We start from the raw sequence: 22,855 nt of genomic DNA on the forward strand, positions 1-22,855 counted from the left end.
TGGACTCAAATTGTGATTTACGAACTGTCCCCAAACCAGCTTTAGTTTCTTTCTCCACCTGGAGGTTTCAAATCGCAAGTACACCTCCGGTCTTCGCAACTCGCCAAAGTAAAAGGAAGTCTCCCTGAACTCCCGGAGGTAAACTTATTGACGTCACAACTCACGGGGATTCTCGTTAAGGTCCCGAGAAGTTATCCCTCAGAGGAATTGGGCACACATATAAATAGGCATATTGGCTCACACATGACCATATATGGAACTTTATATAAAATGATGGAATTTGTTATGACGTCGATGTTCTTTTTGTATCACTGATTCATGGTTTATTTGTATAGATGGAATATGAGGCCCCATGCACCGCATTGTGCAGGCCGTCTGCGGACACACGATTCAAGCTTATCATAATCTAAAAATATCAAAAACTGGTTATCGTAAAAAAAAAAACATTTTGTGTGTGTAATAATTTAAACATATCAAACTTAAAATAGTGAAGGAAAACAACATAAAAGAACACATTTTCTTTAATTTTGGATGCAAGCCGAGATCAGTTAAGTTTTCCTATACAATTTTCTTGAATATGACTTCATTTCAGATATAAAAAAAAACATTTTACATAAACAAATTGATCTATTATGAACTTCATAATTAGTAAGCTTTCAGGCTAAATTTTGTTTAACCCTTACCAGACCTTTATACCTTTATATTTTTAATTTCAATAATAACAACTTGGAAAATCACAATCAATTTTAGGTGTTTTTTGGGGTGTGTGGAAATCGCAGAAGATTGGTTCTGTCTCGTAAAATGATATGACATGTAAGATCAAGAGTTTATTAAAATAATCATTCATGGATGCATCCGGTGTTCACAACCTACCCCCCCCCCCCCCCCCGATATTATTCACTTCATGGTTCTCGGTGTCGGTTGGTCGTCCTGCTGTAAAACCCGCAATTATGATGTGTCTGCATGTGACCGTAGATTAACAATAAACACAAAATATGAAATGCATGAATCTGATGGTTATACTTTTAGTTATGACGTAGTATAATCGTCAGCAAGGTACCACCTCCAGTCTTTTATATTATGTAACTATCACGTGACAGTGAGAGTAGCACCCATAATGACCATATAAGGTCAAACGAAATGCATGAATGAACACGTCTTCCTTCGTAACCACATCGAGCAATGAATAGCACATTTTAATATCAACACTAAGGCCGACTTAACAATCCTAACTCTAAATGGATGTGAGTGCATCATCGTCATAACCCTACCCATTACTTAAAGCATTACTCTAACCCACCGTGATGAGTAAACAGTTGGCCCTACTATTGATATTTCACCGCCACTCCATTGAGTTAAAGATGACCAGACAGAATAGCCTGGTCCCGCACCCAAAAGTAGAGTCCCGGCCTCTCTGTGTTAGGTACGGTGTGCAAGTAATGAAACAATTAACTCGTCCATGTGCGAGACATTTTTATCCGAACGAAAAGCATCTTAGATCTCACGGTCGAGTTGACTCCGAGGTGACCTCACTCACTACGAGGCATTAGAAAGGATTGAACGCCGATAAATCGACCCATGACAATATCAATTCAAACACGGTGAGTCGAATCAGAATCCGCAATGGGAAGTTGATACACAGTCCCAAAACCACTTCAAGGGGTTCCCATGTCATAGTAACTGATTGTCATGGTAACCAAGGCCCAACTTTATTTATATTTAGCCTATTCGTTACCTAAAACCATGTACCTCATCAAATATGCACCAACGATGAAAGTATGATCAAGTTCAGTAGATCAGCTGATTAAGAAAAAAATCGTCAAATGTGTTTGAACAACTAGGGTTAAATGCTTGTAAAGTGCAGCCCCATAGGACAGTTATTATTTGTAAAATTAGCTGTCATTTTGCTAAAACCTGAGTTTTTTTGTATTGATAATGATCAGCACAAAACCCTACAAGAACAATCAAGGCGAATGTTATCATAAATTTCTTGAGAATTTTAAGACATTGTTTGATAAATGATCCGTTAGGCCATCAAAGTGGTCTTGTCGCATGCACTGCAGTTGGTTGCTTCCAAGTTGCATGTACAAAGTTGCCTCGTGTGACAAGGCCCTAAGTTAGCAAGAGTAAGACCGACTTTCTCTTGCTTATGTTAAATCTTTAAGAAAACTTTCCCTTGAACTAATATTATGTTTCAATAATTAAACCAAAATGAAACACTATCGTGACGAAGGTCTTCTGAGTCAAAATAATTACATGTCTTCTTCGGTTGTTAATTGGATAACTACTATTATCTTATCAGTCTGCCATCAATACTGCCCTCTGTTGATTGAAACGACATGTCACCCAACTTATCACAAAGACACACAAGAAACGCATTTATTATGTTTTACTCTATGTACATTAAAATAAAATAAAAACAATAACAACGGGACATAAACTACATCAAAATTGCAACATACATTTCTAAATAATGAACAAACAAAACACCTCTGGAAATGATATACTTGGCATTCACAGTGCGTCCCACTGTTGCAATGATGTTGAAACGCTTATAAATGAATGGACTCGTCCATTCGCGCACATGACATGCTATTTGCATATTTAATATTATACAATTATTATGCAAATTCACCTTAAATAAAGCTACAGGCCACTCTGGGTGAAGGGATACATAACAAGAAGAATGAACCAATTTAAGAAGAAACTAACTTTGAAAAGCTGAAGGTAGAAATTGATATTCCTCTTTAAACAGATTGTATGATGGAGGGAAACATGCACAAGGAGCAAAGCTGTATGTTTATTGTTATGTAAATTACTGGTATCCATTTAGCCGGGAATGAAAGCACTGTGGGAAAATAATGGGCTATGATAATTATTATCTTTTAATGTTGGGTCGCTGGAATCCAAAACGGATGTTTCTTTAATCGATTACAATCGTTTGCCAATTAGGGTAATATTGTTTTATCTAAATAATCAATAACAATAATATTTTTGGTAGGATGTGATTAAAGGTATGGACAGTTTTGGTAACTGTCAAAGACCAGAATTCTCACTTGGTATATGCCAACATAATATGCAGAAAATTTTGACTCAATATTGGTCATCGAAGTTGCAAGAGAACAATAATGGGCCTTTGACAATGTAAATCCATTGTGAACGCGCAAGATGGCCGCCCAGTGTTCATGCAAACCTGTGACATACTCTTTTTAAGAACGGTGTTGTATCCACCTTGGAGCCTGTCTTTAAATTGTCTTAAGGGACTGGGGCTGGGTACCTCTTCCAGACACTACAACCTCCCTAAGAACACCACCCCTACTCATCAGGCCTAGTCATCACACCCAGCACCTTGCCCCTATTACAATAAATGGGGGAGGGGGGGGGGGTACAATCAGTCAGGGTATGACGCTCCGTCATTGTAATTCAAAGGAACAGCATCGCCTGCTTTAATATTGAGGGTTTCCAGACAGGAAATGAAGTAAATTGATAATCCGTCTGCTAGTTGGTAATATTGCTCATAGATTAGAGAGGGACATGATGGTTGATGAACACCGGGCATACCGAGTAGCAATGACCGGGGCATCTTGAGCCTTCACACCCCGTACAGATTGACAGTGTTTCAGGCCAGCTTCGGTGGGACGTCAAACTGGTGTGGGTGTTTAGAAGGCAATTTTTTCTCTCTCTATAAGCAGAGTTGCCATCCTCAAAAAAATTCCAGACTTTTTGTAAGGATTCCATTTTTTAAATGGATTTAAAAAGAAAACAAATCCTCATTGAAAATCACTTTAACAGTGGCAATTTTGGTGTACAGAAAAGAACTTGTTAGAAGTGGGGCGGGCGGGGGGAGGGCACCTTTGTGCATAGAATTAAAAACAAAGAGTTCTCACATTAGTCAGTCCGAAACATTTCATGAAGATGAACAGAAAAGACAAAGTAGTTTTCAATTTAAAGGCACTGGACACCTTTGGTTATTGTCAAAGACCAGTATTCTCACTTGGAATATCCCAGCAAATACTACAACCACAACATAAGCAACTTGCAACCACAAGCTAACCGCTGACTTCAAAATGACTATAATCGTCAAGTTACTGAAAACAAATTTCTCGATTTGTACAATTCATAATTACAGACGTTAAGCCATTTTTTGTTTGAGAGAGATTGACTGTTGTCAGCTTTGCGTTTGTATCCCCCTGTGCATGATAGCTTGCCAAAGTCTCTTGATTTGAAGATCATCTAAACAAAACCCAAAGCAATTCTACAATTCAAACCTTCAACTTATCCAAAGGCTAACCTCTATGAATGTTTATTATGATGATTTCATAGAAGGTACTGCACTCTTCTTACGAGAACTACAGTTCAACGTGACGCCGAACACCAACACCCCCGCGGGCTTACCCGTTCGTCAACCCCCACGAACAGAGCCTTACATTGACAAGGTACATACCGATGAAGGAAGCATTGTGTCAGGCACTTATCCCTAGGGTAAGGGGTAACTACTGGGGGCAATATGACCCGTGTATCAAGCTTTCCGGACGGGTGGGTTGTTCACCAAAATGACAGAGAAGTATCTGTACCCCTTCTTTTGAAACATTTCCTTATTCTGGAGTTGAGTTAATAATACCCCCTTCTTTTTGGTCATTATTGGTGTCATCTTTACCCATTAAAATGGCAAAAGGAATAGCAACTTTAAACACTCTTTTTGTATTATTTCGAAAGAAAAACATCACAATAACACAACGATAGAGTGCCTATAATTATGCACTCTATTAAAATTATTTTTTTTGGAATATCTTGAATTAAAAGTAATCTAATGACATTCTATACATACACAGAAAATGTGTCTACTTTCAATTATTTAGTAAAATAAGGTTGGTCTTCAAAGAATCATGATATTGTCTTCACTGATTGAAGTTTACAATATTAACAACAACGGTGATGAACAGAACGAACATAATAAAATACAATTTAGAACAGTCATGGGCAAAAAGACAGTTTCTATTTCAAACTATTTAAAGGATTCCAAAGTCAATTCCGTCAAATCGGATTAAGAAACAACAGCATGATGACGACAATGACATCCTCGCTCGTTCCCCAAGGCCAGGAAGTCTGACTTCTTATAGTTTTCCAAGAAAACTCCGGAAGCTCCGAGTCTATCTCAAGAGTTCTTCAACTTTTAATTCAAAATGTTATTTAGGTCTGGCATCCCGTCTCTTTATCAAGACAAAGAAGTAGCTGGAGGCATAGATTGAGCCGTTTTCGTCACTTCTACAATCGAATCAAAGTTAACCGATTCTTTCGGTTGAAAAAGATGTAATTTCAAGTTGAAGCTGTAACTTTTTTGAAACTTTCCTCCCAACATCGGTTTCATGAAGTTAATTGAAATGTATGTGATTTGAGGCATTGCATGACCAGGTATCAATATTTAGTTTGCGGTAACCCCATGTTTGTATCTATTTGATGACAGGTAGTAGATAAAGCAAGACAAACTCTCAAAAGAACATAATCAACCTGCAGGTATAGAATGGTGTTACTGCAAACCAAATATGTATTAATTTAAATGCAAAAAAAAAAAAAAAAAAAAAAGAGAGAGAAGGCAATGGATCATGCAAAGATCTTCAGGAAGACGTGGGGACAGCAATTCCCAAGGGTTTCCTTTCGATTCTCAGGGGCATATTATAATCACCAGGGACCCCTTTTTATATTCCCCAGGGGCGTGTATTACAACACCGTTTTGGGAGTGACCTTCTAGAGAGAAAAAGAGACAAAGGTGACACGATTACTCACGAGGGAGGTCTTAGAATGGATGTAAAGTAAACGTGCAAGATGTCACTGAGAATTGTAACAGTTTACTTACTTACTTACTTACTTACTTACTTACGATTGATGGGAGAAATTGTTTAGGCTATTGTTTAGTTTCATCCCTTCAATGATAAAGAAAGTGTACATAATGAGCTTTGCTCGGGTAATTTATATTCATATGGTTGGCTCTAAACTGTCTCAGCATAGTTTAGAGTCTCTACCAAATGACTATACAGCAATTGAGAAGATTGGGGATACCTGCTATCTACTTAGATTTGCTTGCGTAACCTTGACAAATGGGGGCGCTATTCTGTGAGATCACACTGGAACTCAATGTCGCGATGTTTTTTGCCATATTATTAAACACCTAACCTTGCCCTAAAAAGAACTGACGATTTCGAAGCTTTTATAGACTGCTTTTGAAGGATTTAGATAATGTCAACACAAAGAGATGCAGCCATTGTGTTAACCAAACACGTGAAGACATTGAGACATGAATAATTATGACATAATTTGCATATCAGCCTTGCTTTCTAGACCATGTGACCCATGACATACAGGTTTGTAACAGATCCACAGAGATAACGAAATAAAGTGTCAACAAATAAAATAAACAAATAAATAGAAGTATAAAACAAAAACACAACCAAACTTGGTTCTATTTTTACTTCATTGGAAGTTTGTTCGACAGTGTTTAGGTGAGCAGATCGATTTGTTTCTGTGTTGACCTAAACTTCTTCCCCTTCCCAAGACGGCTAAACTATATCGGCTTCAACAAACTTACAGATAAAGTCGGTTTTTGGGAAATCATAGAAACTTTCTGAACTTTCTCCCAGATGTAGCAGCGATGTCTCTGCTTCAGATCAATTCGTTACCTCCGTTGTTTTTCTTCTAACAAAAACACGTCTCACCGACCTGTGTCGGATTAGTTCTGACCTTTTGCGCGCTCTGATAAAAAAACTTTGTTTTTCCTCAGGGCTCAGTAATCATTCCCAACAAAGTTTAACTTTTCAAAGTTACGATGACACTTTGCCAGGCTCTCGACATCCTTCCCCGACGGGACCCAGGGTCTATTATTACCCCCAGGCAGTGTGACCAAAACGCGGCCCGCCCTGAAACCCCGTAATCACATTTGCTGACAAACGCACTCGGAAAATTACCGAAAATTCGTTCCAGAAACTTTGAGATTTGTTTGCGAGTTTATTCACTGATTTGGCTAGATTTACGCAGGTACAGCTAGGATGGTTTCGATTTAGAGCCAGGGCCCCAGAGAGAAAGAAAGAGCGAGTATATTCCACAACTGATTGACAGCTTCCAAATCTGGAATTACAAGTAACCCCTGACACATTATTGTCAACGGTCCATAACGGTTTATCAGATAAGTGGGATAAATCGAAGGGAATATATTATGTTTGACTTCTTTTGGAACTTTGACAGCGTCTTGCATTAAAGGGAACCAGTCTTCGTGAGCTTTGGATAAAAGCTGTCAACAAACTTGGAGTTGTCTCCCTATTCACACGACGGAACAAAAAAAAAAACATTCCTGGCGAAATTCTCGCAATGTTTGTGCAATATTACACAATGAGCTTTTTGTAAAAAGGAATTGTTAACACACGTTCCACATTGAATGATCATTGAACTGACATCTTATTCATTGAACAAGATTCTTCACTCTTCCAAGCCACACTGAATTATTGTTAAAGAAGAGTAAAATCTAGACTCATCAGTTTTCCAGAGAAAATACTACTTGTGTGATAATCTTATGGGAGTCTGTATTATTTGGTTTTACCCATACACGGTTGGGATTCGAACCTGGTGATTCTAGAGAAGTTGACTCTTACTACTATATCACCGAGATTTCCAGTCCTTTTCCTATATATTTAGCAGCGGGTACATTAATAGAGGTAAACCAACAATGTAACATCTATCAAATCTTGTCGTGGGTTCAAAACCCACCCAAGTATAATGCTGTGGATATGTTTCTTCTTCAGGACTTGGGAAGGCACTAAAGGTGATCACACATTGGTAGGATAAGAAAACCAAGATTAAAAAGTGATATTTGGTTGCATGCAATGTTCACAAGATTTGCGTACAGGAAGGAAAACACAAATCATACTCCAGAACATAAAGTAAACTTTTCACATTTCCTATATACACAAAGCGCAGATGTTCCAACATAACACAAAGCAACTTAAAATCCAGAGGGCAAGACCGGGCTCCAACAAACCGTCTTGAAAGGGAAAAGGGAGGGCGAGGGTGTCAATGGTACTCAAATCAAGAAGGACTGTTTGGAATTTAAATCAGGAAGTTCAGTGTTAACATGGAATTCCGGCTAATTCAAAGGTTTCTATTTCTGATCAGCTATTATGGAAAGAATAAATGGAGCAGATGACATTCGTTTCTGTTGTTGTACACTTGTTCCCAAATTGTTGATGTCATGAAGCATATCACATTGAGCACCGCGGGGTCGACCCAGGGAAGCTAAACGAACGCACCCTATGATGGACCATACTTTAGTTTTGAAAGGATATGTTCTCAAATGAAAAGCACTATACATGGTACAGCCCCAGTGTGACACATGTTGTGACCATCCTTGGAATCATCGAACAAACTATACTGTTAGATATTAGATCCCATTCTTGATCAGGGCCCGTGCCCAAAAATTGCTTAACAATTTTCTGCTGAGCAGAAATGAGCAGGATACCAGTAAGCAGTTGAACATGTGACATGGTATGTTGGCTGGTAACCGCTGTTCTGGTAAGCATACATTTGTTGTGCTTAGCTACTTGTTGCGTTTAAGCAGCTCTATGAAATGGGGCCCTGGTGATGCAAGCTTCGCTTCATGTGCAACAAAAATATGGAATGATCTCCCTAATACGAACACTGGACTCCTTACAGATCGGCAAAAGCTAACTTAAGACTCATCTCCTTTTAAAATCTGCTTACATAATAAGTCAATGGCACTTATTCCTCCCACATTACATGTGAACTCATTTGCCTTCAATTTACCTGAATTTTCAATAGGGCTGTGAATATAAGCAACTGGAATGATGGCGCCCTATAATGCCCGATGATTGATTGAGTGATTGATTGATTGGACGATTGAATGATTGATTGAAAAATATCTAGGTGCTCATGTTTTGTAAAACGAAACATAGAGTAGGAGGTGAGCTTGGCCTAGCTCGTGACGTTTTGGTTTGCGGTAAAGTAAACTGGGTTCTTAGTCATAATTTACCAGATGTTCACATGTAAACGTTTCTCAGGTTGTCTTGGTGTTAGTATTTTAATACAAACCAACTTTTCTTCAAAGTATTAACCCAATAATCTTAAAGCATACCGAAGAAAATAAACATATTTCTACAAAATGCTACGTTCCAACGGCAGAAGCTGAAGGCTAGTAAGGACGAGCTGGTGACACTATAGCCCGTACTGAGAATCATTCAACGAATGCATTTTGGGCCTTATCGGGGGTAGGGGGGCAAGTTGTCTCAAAGGGTGATGGGAGAATTTTATATCCATTGTGAAGCTTTCCTCTTGGGTATTACAAAATTCCTGGACTCACATATCAAAAATGATTACAAGAGACATTCGAGCCAACCCCTTCAGCCTAAAACCATCTGTATTTCTGAAACCACTCATAGCTCCGGAAACATTCAGTCAGTCTACGCACTTGGCATAAACTCCAAAAACATATCAACTTCTCTGAATGTCGGGTTGCAACCACTTTACCCCCTCTCTCGATCATATCCCAGATAAATGGCATGATTCCAGGAGAAGACACGAGAAGGGGGCGTGGCTCGCAAGATGCAAACAATAATGACAATGCGGATCGCAGTCCAATTATTGCTAAATTCACCAAGCAACCATTTCATAAAGCCTGGATGAGCACAACAAAATGATAAGCTAAGGAAAATATTGCATAGCATAGCAAAAACAGAATACCAGCCAACATTCCATAAAGTTTACATTGATGCAACTGGTGCCCCTCTCATTTTCCTAGTAAAGAAATCCAGTTCGTTTCGACAAAACTTCACAGGTTGGATTCGAAAAAGTAATCCTGCAGCAAGCACTGCAGTTAGTTGCCTCCAAGAGCCTTAAGGAGTTGCATTGTGTGACAAGGCTTCATCCATGAGAGCCAATTTGACTTGCCAGGCACAGGATTACTAGTGATATGCGGTTCAACAGTACAATAACTTGGATGTATAATGCATTCATTTTTTTATGTAAAAGCACAAAACCAAAAACTCCTCAAAATCGTAAGTCATTCTCAAGTCTCAAAATGACAACTCATTGAGATTTTATTAGGTTACGAGTAAAATATACGTCTTATTGATATTAGGGCACTCAACTTAGCATGCAAAATTTCTGACAGGAGATCCGACAGCTGTTTCATGTTTACCGAAGATGTTTTAACCGATCTATAATTCTGACACTTGTAGGAAACACACTTACTGCTTTTGACATTGAGGGGAAACGTGAAACGTCCGTCGGGAATACGAGAGGGTAGCCGAGGACGGATTGATGGGGGTATGAGGGGCCGGGGGTACATGTAAACTCTACTTCTCTACAGAGTGAACGGAAATCCTACGTTAGGCATGAACTGGGGATCGATCACCATGGGACGAGTGGGTACGATGTTAATCTATTAATCGATAACCAAGCGATTGGTATCAGTGTTTTGTGGTTATTCGATCCAGGCTGGGTGACGGGGCTCAAGAATTTACCTGACGAGTAATACACTATCTGGAGCACAGGCAACATCACATTGAACTGCTTGCACTGCTTACAAAAGGTTCCAATCCATCAAAAACACAACTAACTAAAAATGACCATTGGATACTATGGTGACAGTAACGCTCATTCAACCTTAAAATGCATCTTTCTTTTTTGGATTGCCACTAAATAGGACTCATAGTCTACTATCCTGAAAGGCCTTCGCAGCGTGAAGACGAAATTGATACCGAAGGAAACTGACATTATGTCTAGGAATTGATGAACAAACCATGCGTAATCTTATGGAGAGAAGAGTCGACCGTTTGTTCTCAAGAAGATTGACGCCAGCGCGTCTTGATAACCGCAGACTGCTTCAAACAAAAACTGAATTATGCTCATGAGGAAGTTGACTCGATGATCGCCTTGAAGGGCGCCCTCTTCTGCTAGATGGGTCAATATCGAATGATCTGCTCGTCAAGAAGATTTGTTTTTAATTCTGCAGTTGAGTAGTAAAATAGCAGTAGGAAATGATTAACAAACAAATGTTATAGGACATGACGCATCTCACCTGTGGACATTTACAATCTTTAAGTAATCACACATGTAGATTACTACAAAGACCACGCTGGGCAGTAAGCAATACGAGTTGCAATGGTAAAATAGCTACAACCCCGGCTAACCTGAGCCCAAATAACGGCTAGGCATATACCGAGCTTTACAGGCAACAACAATAGAAGAATTCCAACCTAAGCATGAGCTAAGCTTTGTACTTGGACACAGGACCCAATTTCAAAAGCCTTTAAGCATAAAAAACTTGCTAAACACAGACAAATCTTGCTTGACCGACACCGGTTACCAGCCAAAATTATTCCAAAACCTTTGCATTGCTGCACTTGGTGCTCGACTCCTATTTTTGTCTAACAATTTTTGTTGAGACTTGAAACTTGGAACCCCTTCTCCTATTGGAAAATGAACACATTACGAACACAACAAAACAACCGCTGCACATTTTCCGGACCAACATGTTTCATTGCGTCGACTCGGATATTTTCTCCTACAAGTGTACTTTGCTATCATTACAACCTTCTTATTTTGACTGGACATCTTAGACTGTCATACCGTCCTCATCCTCCCTGGTTTATATCAGGGAGCCCCCCTCCTCCTCCTCCCCCTCCCCTCCTCTTTCTCACATCTTTATGCATTTATATCCCATCGTGGACTACACACGCAAAGTAACAATCTTTCATCCCCGTCACTTCCCCTTGAGAATGTATTCTCAATTCCTTCTCATCAATTTCTCTCGTCTGAAAAAAAAGCTGCAACCTTATCACACCGAAGGTCCCATTCAATTACCATGCAATCTCTCTCCTAACCCCAGCGTATCCCCATAAACATCCCCCGTCTCCTCGCTTGTCTGCTCCCCGTCTAATCTAATTTTCTACCCGTACACCTTCCATCGATGATCGCACCCTTAATGTGCATCCCATCACAGCCAAATCTAAAAACCTCTCGGCCTTGAGGTTAAGAGTCATCCAAAAAAAGAAGAAGGAAGACAACAGAATGTGAATTCTCATCCGAGCGCAGGCCGCGAATCTCAAGAGGTTTGACGCTTTTCAATGGCAAGACCATCTTTGGTTTGTCTCCAGTTTGCCCCGCCGTGCTTTCGTCCTTTCCCCCGTTGTCAACCTTCCTTGGGACGCCTCGTAGTCTCATCGCGACCCACACCAAACAAAGGCACGGTGAACAATTATTAGATATACCTTGCACATTGTGGCGACCTGGTATACATTCAATAGAAACCCTCTTCACTCCAATCAAAGGATGATTTTGTATTTAATATTGAAGTAGTTTATAATAGGATAGGATTAAAGGTGCTCTAGGTGGATGAGAAATCATGAATGTTTTACTTTGATATTTATTACGCAGATGACAGAACCTCATTACTCAAATTACACAAACTTAAAGGAACTAATAGGAACTTCGTTGAACAATTAAGAACCACATCACTACAAATTACATTTCACGATACAGGCATGCTTTTGACTGGGTGTGGTGAAACGATGACGACTAACCCACATTATTACAAGTCAAATCATTGCAATGTAATGATCATAAATATACAATCAAGAAAAGCATACAAATAAACACAACGTGAGATTCATAAAGCGCAAACAAACAGACCAGAAGCACATCTAGGGCAATATAAACCTCAAGTCTAAATTTGAAACACCAAAATGAGTAAATATTTAAATTGTCTCTATCGCTTTAAGGTTTCGCGCTAAAAGGGTTTGTCCACAGAGGGACCCCTTTCCCGAAGATTCCAAGCTAAAAGCCATTGCCCAGTGGTACCAGGTCGCTGCTGAATTTACACGGGTTATATATGGTCTAATGGCATGTGTATTTCCGCATTACGGTTGCAGTAATACTCCAAACCCTGTGTTTGAGAGCTGACGGCTGGCGCTCCATTTTTTAGAATCCAAGTCCTGTCTATGAATGTTGACCAAGTAGAACTCCTCTGACATCAACAAACTGATGGGTTAAAATTAATGTCAACGATTATTCAATTACCCTGTCGTGCCTAGGCGTATTGCGAAAACCAATTATTGCTCATGACCCTGTACCCAAACATTGAAACACTCTCAAAACGACAGGTAAAACAGAAAACAGAGAACATTCCGGCAACGACAAAGGCCCGTAATGTTGAAGGAGAAAATTGTAACCGCATCACATTGGAGATAGAACATTTTGAATGTTCACAAATGTTCAAAGCCAAAGACCTAAAAATCTGTTTCAATACATTTATATTAAAGACACTGGACACTATTGGTAATTGTCATAGACCAGTCTTCTCACTTGGTGTATCTCAACATATGCATAAAATAACAAGGCTGTGAAAATTTGAGCTCAATTGGTCGTCGAAGTCGCAAGATTATAATGAAAGACAAAACACCCTTGTCACACGAAGTTGTATGATTTCAGATGCTTGATTTCGAGACCTCAAAAATTCTAAATCTAAGGTCTTGAAATCAAATTCGTGTAAAATTACTTCTTTCACTTCAGAGGGAGCCGTTTCTTACGATGTTTTATACTACCAACAGCTCACCATTACTCATATACCAAATAAGGTTTTATGATAATAACTATTTTGAGTGACTGCCAATAGTGTCCACTGACTTTAAGGATAAGAGCAAATGAGAACGATCTAACATTGAGCCACCAGAAAGATCATGTTAAAAAATCATCTTCTCCGACTTTTGAACAACCTTGAACCATGAAGCCTGCTTCCCCATCTGAGTTTAGCCTCCATCCCGATCCCGATTGACCATTCATTTCCTTGTCTCAAACTCAAAAAAACCATAAAACGGATACACTTCGGGCTTCCTTCAGGTATAACTTAAGGACGGTGTCTTTTTTCTTACTCAGAGCTGATTCGTCAACCCACCTTTGATTTTTCCCCGTGAATGCTGTCCAAAGCAATTAAGGACCGGGTGGATTGATGGATGTCCACCCATGACGAACCCACCCTCGATCCAACCATCCTCGGTGTATTCTCTGACAGCCTTGAGCAAGATGGTGTGTGTCATTCTGTGACCTTTGACCACACCATGGACTAGACACAGAAGCCCCCCATGGGGTGAGTCCAGTATGGTCCAGTCTCCTGGGAACTCGTTCTCAGGGGAAAGGTGAGGGTGTGGTGCTGGGGGCAGATACCACTCGCACTATGACCCAGTGAGTCAAGGGAGCAAGATGGCGTCTCACTCAGTGACCTTTGACCCCACCATGGACTAGACAAAACAACCCCCAATGGGTGAGTGTACGTCTCCGGGTGAGCTCGTTCTCAAGGGATAGGTGTAGGTGGGGTGCTGGGCAAATACCACTCGTGGGTTTATAGTTTGGTATTAAAAAGAGGATATTCAGTTTTTCATGAGGAGACTAATGCATACGGATATTACCGCGATTGAATAATATATGACTTTGCGGCACGTTAGAAGGCTACGCTGACTGAATTGCCAGACATTGCTGTCACGCAGAGGCGACGAGTTAAGGAGGCTTTGAGGACACAGTGTGAAACAAGTAAGTGGCTTGTAAGAAGACTACAGACTAGACTGTGCGATTGAGACGGAGACTACACGGACCCAATTGAAGTCGGTTCTGTGTCATTAAAAGAGGCAACGACTGCTAAAGAGGCTACGGCTCAGCTGTCAGACCAAATGAAAAGAGATTCAACCGCTTGAGATGAGACTACAAGAACTCCATTTACCGTGCTACAATGCCAAACTAGAGTACAAGTAATTCAGTCGTTGATACACGGACACTGCCACTCCACATTGACCGATACTCATATAACACAGAGTGTGAGACGATCTAGTGTAATGCTCCCTTGTAATGAGACTTTAAGACTATTGGCTGACACGCTTGAGTGGGTGGTGGTCAGGAAATGTTTTTCAATGTGGTAAAGTATACAAAACTTGTAAACAATGCAATCTGGGTCAAAACGCCCCCTAGTGGCCAAACATCCTTTCCATTTCTTTAGTTCACATCCTCTTTCGGCATAGTAGAAAAATAGAAGCAGTTTAGAGACCGACTATAGCTTGTTTTATACTGAGCTCGAGGTGGCAAACAGGTCTGATCCCTACAGACAACCAGTGTTCAATTCTCGTTGCTACAAAAAAGAGTATAATACACAAATGATATCCTGCGAGTCGAGTTTAGCAATTTCAGTGAACCTGATTAAAACCCTGCTTGACAACTTAGTTCAAACTGTTCTTCCTTTCTTGTAATACAATCTTGCTCTTTGTGACAAATCAGTTTTACAAACTTCGTAGAAAGGAGTATTGACATTTTTTCGAAAGTTTGGACGCAGCGGTGTGCTGTGTCTAAAAAAAAAACCCGGAAAACTTGAAGCACTCATGAGCATACTGATCGAAACGTTGAATTGTCAACTGTCGATTCTTTCAGAACACTCTCAGGGCGGTATCACAAACCTATCCTGAAGTAAAACTTGCTGTGATTTCAACTCCTATAATAATTAAGATTTATTATCTGACCATTATACAGAATGGCCGGTAAAAGGAAAACAAATGACAAAAATGTCAAATCCCACTCACTGGTTTCTCCGTCCGGTCAATTCATGTTAATAGATTTATTCATCTCAAGATGATACTAAATCTAGTCTCAAATCGACAAGTTTAAGAATTTATGAACGTAAAACAGCTTGAGGAGATATTCTCAATTTCTCAGCAGGAATTCCCAGTCCAAGGAAGTCACACCTACCCTTTCCCCTGAGATTCATGTCTTAAAGGAACACGTTGCCTTGGATCGGACGAGTTGGTCTTTGAAAAGCGTTCGAAACCGTTTGTTTTGCAATGCACCAGAAGTCCAAGCCCCCAATACATGTATCCGATTGGTGATATAGCGTAAGTAATTCCTGCACAAGATGACTTCAAACTGTCAAGTAACTTTACTTACTAATAATATTAAGAAAGTAATATGTAAAGTGCCTAATGCAAAAGCCTGTAAGCGCATTAAGAGAACAATGAAATTTACAATGAGTGGGAGATGACAAATAAGTAGATGAAAAATAAGCAACTTCAAACAAATGAATTATAGAAGTGTAAAGAACTAGCCAGGCGAATATTCACAGGAAGACTATTCCAAAGAAATGGAGCAGCGTAAGAGAATGATCTTTGACCATAAAGCAATGAAAGAAGCTCCTGTAGTTGTGGTAAGTAATGACTGTTGAGATGATCGTTAAGGGGGAATAATGGTGAAAAAGTTCAGATAAATAAGAGTGTTTGAGCTTTGAAAGTTAACAAAGGAATGTTATAAATTATACTTACCCCATTGTTGTTGTTAGCAAGTCGCATATTTCTCAGCTGATTAAGGTACGTTGTTGTTATTGGCAGATTATAATCAATATTATTGCTCTCATCGTCTGCTCCCCTCCCTGTGCAACCGTTGTTATTCTGGGGCCCCTCCTCGGTCACGTGACCATTCCCCTCGTGAGGCGTGGCGAGATTTGGCGAGAGGTGCATTCTCTTCTGACACTCATTGCAGTTCATGAGGAAGCGAGTCACTGCCTCACGGGGTAAGAAGGCGTAGGTCTCGGCAATCTACACGGGATTGGAGAATGTAAAAAGAAATAAGTTTCTCTCAGTCAAACTATTTTCTTTTAGTCAAAATATTTGTATGACGAGGCGAGTCGGAACCTTTTAATAGATTAGGCTCCTTTCCTTTAGTTTTGACACAAAAAGGAAGGGACGTCATTGTATAGCATTGTCTTTGTTTCAGTCATGTATTCTTATGAATATCGTAATGCCTCATAATTACTATGAACAAAACTATTTACCCCGCTTTTTGGGCTATGACTCTTATATCCATAGTTCAAAGCGTCTATTCAACGAGTTTTACACAGTCGCTTCTTTTCTTGATTTAAATATCACAGGTACCATTACGTTTTCGTTTTACGGACACCTCAAGAACTTTTATTGAAAGTTTCACAGATTTGACAAGTCTCTAAAAGGGAGTGTGGGGCCTAGGGCATCCTCTGGAAATAATAGTTATATATATCGACATCATTTAACCGCTGTATCCCAACAACGATTGTTATAGCGGTCAAAATGCCGTCTATTATTATGAGTGGCAGGTGTCCGGTGTGATTTATGGTTTTCAATAAAGCGACCACTAATCGCAGGAAGAGAGTGTCCCATGGAGTTATTTCCGTAACCGGTCATGAAAGTGTCTGAGCCCCCGTGATGAGACACTGCAACACGGCAAGATGCACAAGGCTTCAAACTTACTACATCGGAACCGACTAATATTAGTCATTGTTACGCCTAGTTTAAAGTTGTCTCCCAAGTCTTTACCTATGGGGATCTTCACTTCCACATTTTTGTATTCTAAGGATACTCTGAAGACTAGGTGTCATACTTCAAACACGTAGCTTCACATACCTTGCAGGGACAAATACTGAGCGCCTTTAGCACACCCATAATAGCGGTGTGAAGAGCTATAAATAAAAAGCTAGTGTTATGGTTCATGTATTTGATACAAACAGGAAAAATAAGTCATCAGAGTAAAAACTTCCAAAATGTTCTCAAGGAGACAGTAAGGTGCTCTATGGCATGGTGTCCCCTCCTATTGTGTCTTCAATGTGTTAATGGGAGTCTTTTGATTTCTTTAGAGGATTAAGGGGCCTTTATGTAAAAAAGGAACCTTTTTGGGGGTGACGGACACACCCTCTGATCTTCGATGTATCATGTATGGTGTACAATGAAACGGTATTGGGCTTGGGTAAATGGGTTTCAAATTCGCGCTCCATTTTGACAAAGTCCAAGTGCTTTAATATAAAGTTATGTGCCTCTCTTTACACTAGATTACAGCTTCCTTTTGAAGAGGTGTGGTGGGGTTGGGGTGCGGGTTGGTGGGGTTGCAAGTGAGGGTTGGGTGGGGTTGCGGGTGAGGGTTGGGTGGGGTTGCGGGTGAGGGTTGGGTGGGGTGGGTGGGGTTTAGTGGGGGTGGGTGAGGGTTGTTTCGGGGATAGGTGAGGGTTTGGTAGATTGGTTAAGGTTGGGTTGGACGGGGTGGGGTAAGTAATATCTTCTCCAGTCCCTCATCTCCGCTGTTCCAGGTCTGAGTAAGTTGAACCACCCTTGAAACATATCAAATATCCAGAACAGAAACGTACACGAACATTCATTGTGCGATATTTATAAATCCATAATGAAAATCATATGTGTATACGTCTACAGGTTGACCGAACTCACTTTATCACAACTGTGTTATTATAAAAATAATAATTTAACATGAATTAGGCAATGACATCAGCAGATTGTGAACACTCTCTCTCTCCTACATCCACATACAGGGAGAAAGATTCACGTCCGCTCACGATGGCAACAAACCCTTACCCCCCGGTCCCTTGTTATATTGGTTTTGACAGCATGCTATGTTCTACGAGTAATGTGACACCGTGAATCCTGGCCTACTCACCGCCCGGTATGTTCTCTTCTGTCCGGCATGCTTTCCACTCCGCCCATCGGTACCCACGTGCACGTCATGGATAATATCGAAAAAGTCTTCAACCACTGCTACCCTTTTGAACCCTCGGTCGACGATGGTGCCGTCAGAATCCTGAAAGATAAAAATGCAAAATATTCCTCAAAAGCCTAAAAGAGTAAAACCAGTTGAGCTGTTTGACATAATTGTTCCGTAATATGCACTACACCTGGCATGTTTTGAGTTTAGATGAAATTATTAACATCCTGTTAAAAAGACGAAATCTATGTACCCAAATAAGTTATTAAGTTTCAGAACAGGAAGACTTGCTTGCGTTCAACTGATTACCTAGCGCCCTCTCTTGGTTATAGAACTTAATAAATCGAAGGCAGGTATTTATAAAAAAAAACGTCATCAGTTATGGGACGCAGAACGTGTACAACAATCACGTCGGCTGACCTCTACTAACAAAATCAACAACAAAACGGCAAGGTTGATATATGCAGGTATTAAATAGGTCATTGACTAACAAAGATAAAAATAGATTCAGACACAGCAATTAATAAGACACAATGTGACATCGTTCATGAAGCTGTTATTTTATATAAAGCAGCATCGAACGGTGATGAAGGGAACTTATTCCACCCTTAAAATCCCTTCATTAGATACCCTTTTGCAATTCTACATATTATTTTGTTCTATCCTGCCACCTTAACCGTCCAACCGTACTCCCGGGCACGGGCGAACTCGAAGCATCCCCCACAATTATTTCCGCTCTTCGGTCGGTCGTCGCCGCCCAAAATAAATTTCTCCCCGCTCGCTGATAAATTCTGACTACAATAGAGTCACCTTAGTGGAAGGAATACGGTAAACAAGTCAGACTTGAGTGCTATTGTTCCCTCCACCGTTGCCTACGCTACCCTGTCGCTCTCTAATTCACTGGGCTTACACGTACCGTACCTTCATTTGTCACTGTCGCAGTCCAAATTTGTCTTTTTATAAAGACTTTCCAATTAGTTGTACATCAGCAGTATACGCGACGTAGCGATAATGACCCAAAACCATCGAGGTTTTTTTATTGGGAGTGTTTTCGGTTTTATCAGTGACCGGGATGCTTTTTAAATCGAGGCAGGTATCTATGGAATTGTGGTCCATGGGGACAAGTGAGGAATAAGGTATGGGCTCCAAGATAACAAAGGCTAAACTTAACTTTGGGAAAGCTTATACAAAATTAAGAAAATGTCTGGAAAAATGTCCGCGAATTTTCGTGGATCGGTTGTTTGTTCGTCGGTTGTTCAGCGTTGCTTGTCTGTGTATATGATTTTTTTTTAAATTGTGAGCAATCTGTTTGTTTGTCTATTTGTTTGTTTACCAACCTGGTTCTCCATGGCAACGACTTCTAGTTGTAGTATTGCCATGCTCACTTTATTTTGTTCGTTGTAGTCCTGAGTTAAAGAACATGTTTTCTCTGTACGACCATGTGTAAAATATCTTTTGGGAGGAGCGCTGGCTCTGAGAAGAGCCGGTTTGGTCTTGACGTTTCGAACAGTATACTCTGCTCGTCTTCAGAAAAATCCTTGTCTTGCTATATATTCTACTACCACACACTGCTCTTTAATGTAACGCGTGAACGAGCTACCCTAGGATGCCGGTTGCTATGGTAACAGGACTAAACCTCCTCCACGCTCCTGTGCGGATCGGTGCCTCCATTGTGCTGGAACTAAACCATGCGATGAGGCCGAGAGTGGTGTGTGTATTTCTCCCCCACAGTCCTGCGCGGGACACCGCAGTGTTCATGATTTATTAATGAGGGTTTTTTCGTTTATTAGCAATGACCCTTTATAATTCATGGTTGTTGATGAACTGGTAGGTCCAAAAGATGAAATTTACAATAATAAAATTGAAAGTAGTAGGTCTAGAAATATTGTGTATCTGTTCCGCGGTAGTAGAACGTAATAGCACGACAAGTTCTCAAAAGAACATAATCTACCTGGCAATTAGAAACACATGGTGTTACCGCAAACTTAATACATAAATTGTATATGTTTTGTTTCTGAAGTTTTTATTTATTTATTTTATTTAGTTATTTACAATTATAGAGGGTAAAAATCATATCGGCATGAAAGCTGTTTCTGCTGATGCACAGTAAAACCACTCAAAACAATGCAATTTTCTAAAGTGTATACGACCAAACAATAAAAACAACAAGGGAAAAATATATGTGGACTGGAGGATTGCACATGAAGATGGTATTTAATGGGATGGCCCGAGTGATAGTTAAACTTGGATTGATTGAAAAACAGTTCAAATAATTGCACAAAAATGATAATGATTTCGGAAATGATTTGTCCCAAAGAGGTGAGAAAACATCTGCCTGCCCACACGGCCATCTCAACCAAAATTTCCCCTTAATTACGAAGGAGGCCCTTTGTGTTTTCCCGCCGGACAAAATGCCCGATGTTAAATGATGAATCTCACTGTTACTCAAGTAAATGTATATTGCGTCAGATGGATTGCAGAAAAACACGTAATTGGCCGCCATCTTTGATGAATTGTGCACCCGTGAAGAGCTATCATTGGTTGAGAGTCGCGTACGCGTGCGCTTTTCCATTGTTTTACATCAAAATGGCGGTCAATGACGCGTATTGCAATCCATCTATTGTCATGAAGAGGTATTATGAGAATGATTATGGTGATTTAATGTCAATGATAGAAGTGATTGGTATTAATATGATTTTGATTATGGCAATTTATAATAATAATTATGATATCTATATAACTCTCACTAATATTTTTTGTCGTGTGCCCAGTCTTCAACAGCAATAATAAACACCAATTCTCATTACACCAAAACGCACTTTACTGTTCTGCTCTTTCAGCCTCGGTTTGCTGGCATTCATTTTGCATGGGGGAAATACAAAATGGCTACCACGTCATGGGGTTGTTCAATAGACTCATGCAGAAACCAACCCTAACGACAACCTTGACCACACTGTAGGAATCGATTTAGGATGGTATCAGTCCGCCAATACACGGAGAGGTGAATAAGGATATCAATAATTTCTACCTAGTCCCGATTTTGTCCCAAGTCCTTGTAAACAAACCTTAAAAAAAACATCCTTACCATGAACATACGTCAAATAATGACTTTAATTGGGGTGGTGGATCAGAATGATGACCATGTGACGATTATGATGACGACACCATGGTGGTGACAATTTGTTTAAAAATGGTGGTGTTTGCTTTAAAGATCAACGTATCGAAGGTTATTTGTTATTGTGCTAACAAAAATGATAGTCATACATATAATATGTATATAATTGGTTTTACAAGTTCAAGGCACTTCGTGGTTTAACTCCACCCAAATTAGGAAAAAAAAAAAAATATTTGAACAGGGCGTTTGCCCAACTTTACTCTCACTGCCCCTTCGTAACCTTTACCGCTAGGCCACATCAACATATCCCATTTCAGTAATTCCTACCAACTCTACCTCAATGCTCCTAATCCTGCACATCATCATCATCAACATCATCCCCAAACCTCATCATCATTCAAAAGACAACAGGTGGATGACTAGCCCCTTATAATGGTTTAGCCTTCGGTCTACCGTCAGCCATGGGACGCACTGACGCATAGCACCCATCCATTGCCAATTTCAACCTCTCTTCATTAACAGTCAACGCTAGCAATAATTGGTTCAATCAAACCTATTGTCTGTATCCTCACGGGTATCCGGCACGAGCAGACCATTTTCTCATATTAGTAGTCTCACTGTCCAGGCGCACAGTGCATCTTTAAAGGCACTGGACACTCTCAGTAATTACTCAAAATAATTGTTAGCATGCAAAATTACTTGGTAGCAGGCAGTGGGGGAGTTGTTGATAGTATAAAACATTGTGATAGTTTTTGAGAAAGGTATATTTCTCACTCAAATAATAAAAGACTTATTTATTATGCATCTCAAAGCACATAAAGTTGTGCAACTAGGGTGTTTTTCTTTCGCTTTTCTCTTGCAACTTCGATGACCAATTGAGCCAAAATTTCCACAGGTCTAATATTATATGCATAATTTGTTGGGATACAATAATTTCTTCTTTCTGCTCTTTAAAGGGACGCGTTGCCTTGGATCGGGCGAGTTTTGTCTATATAAAGAGTTTGTAACCGTTTGTTATAAAATACATATGGTTAGAAAGATGTCTTAAAAGTAGAATAAAATTATCAACACAAATATGCCTCGAATTTACGTGGTTTTCTTTCTACTGTGCGAACTAGACTGCGCTCGACGTACAGTGTTAGTTCACGACGTATAAGGAACACCGTGCAATTTCGAGTGATGCTTGTGTCA

General features: G+C 39.9%; 1 protein-coding gene across 1 annotated transcript in view; it reads right to left on the minus strand.

Annotated features, from left to right (window-relative positions):
- Nucleotides 1-22,855, minus strand: part of LOC139952149 (nucleolar protein 4-like) — a 79,513-nt gene that overhangs the window by 46,874 nt on the left and 9,784 nt on the right. Inside the window, exons 2-3 of the mRNA XM_071951132.1 lie at nucleotides 18,505-18,645; nucleotides 16,353-16,625 (exon numbers count right to left, since the gene is read on the minus strand). Of these exons, the coding sequence (XP_071807233.1) occupies nucleotides 16,353-16,625; nucleotides 18,505-18,645 (414 nt within the window). The remainder of the gene's footprint in view (nucleotides 1-16,352; nucleotides 16,626-18,504; nucleotides 18,646-22,855) is intronic.

The sequence above is a fragment of the Asterias amurensis genome, chromosome 20 (genome assembly GCF_032118995.1).
Source record: "Asterias amurensis chromosome 20, ASM3211899v1".
Lineage (NCBI taxonomy): Eukaryota > Metazoa > Echinodermata > Asteroidea > Forcipulatida > Asteriidae > Asterias > Asterias amurensis.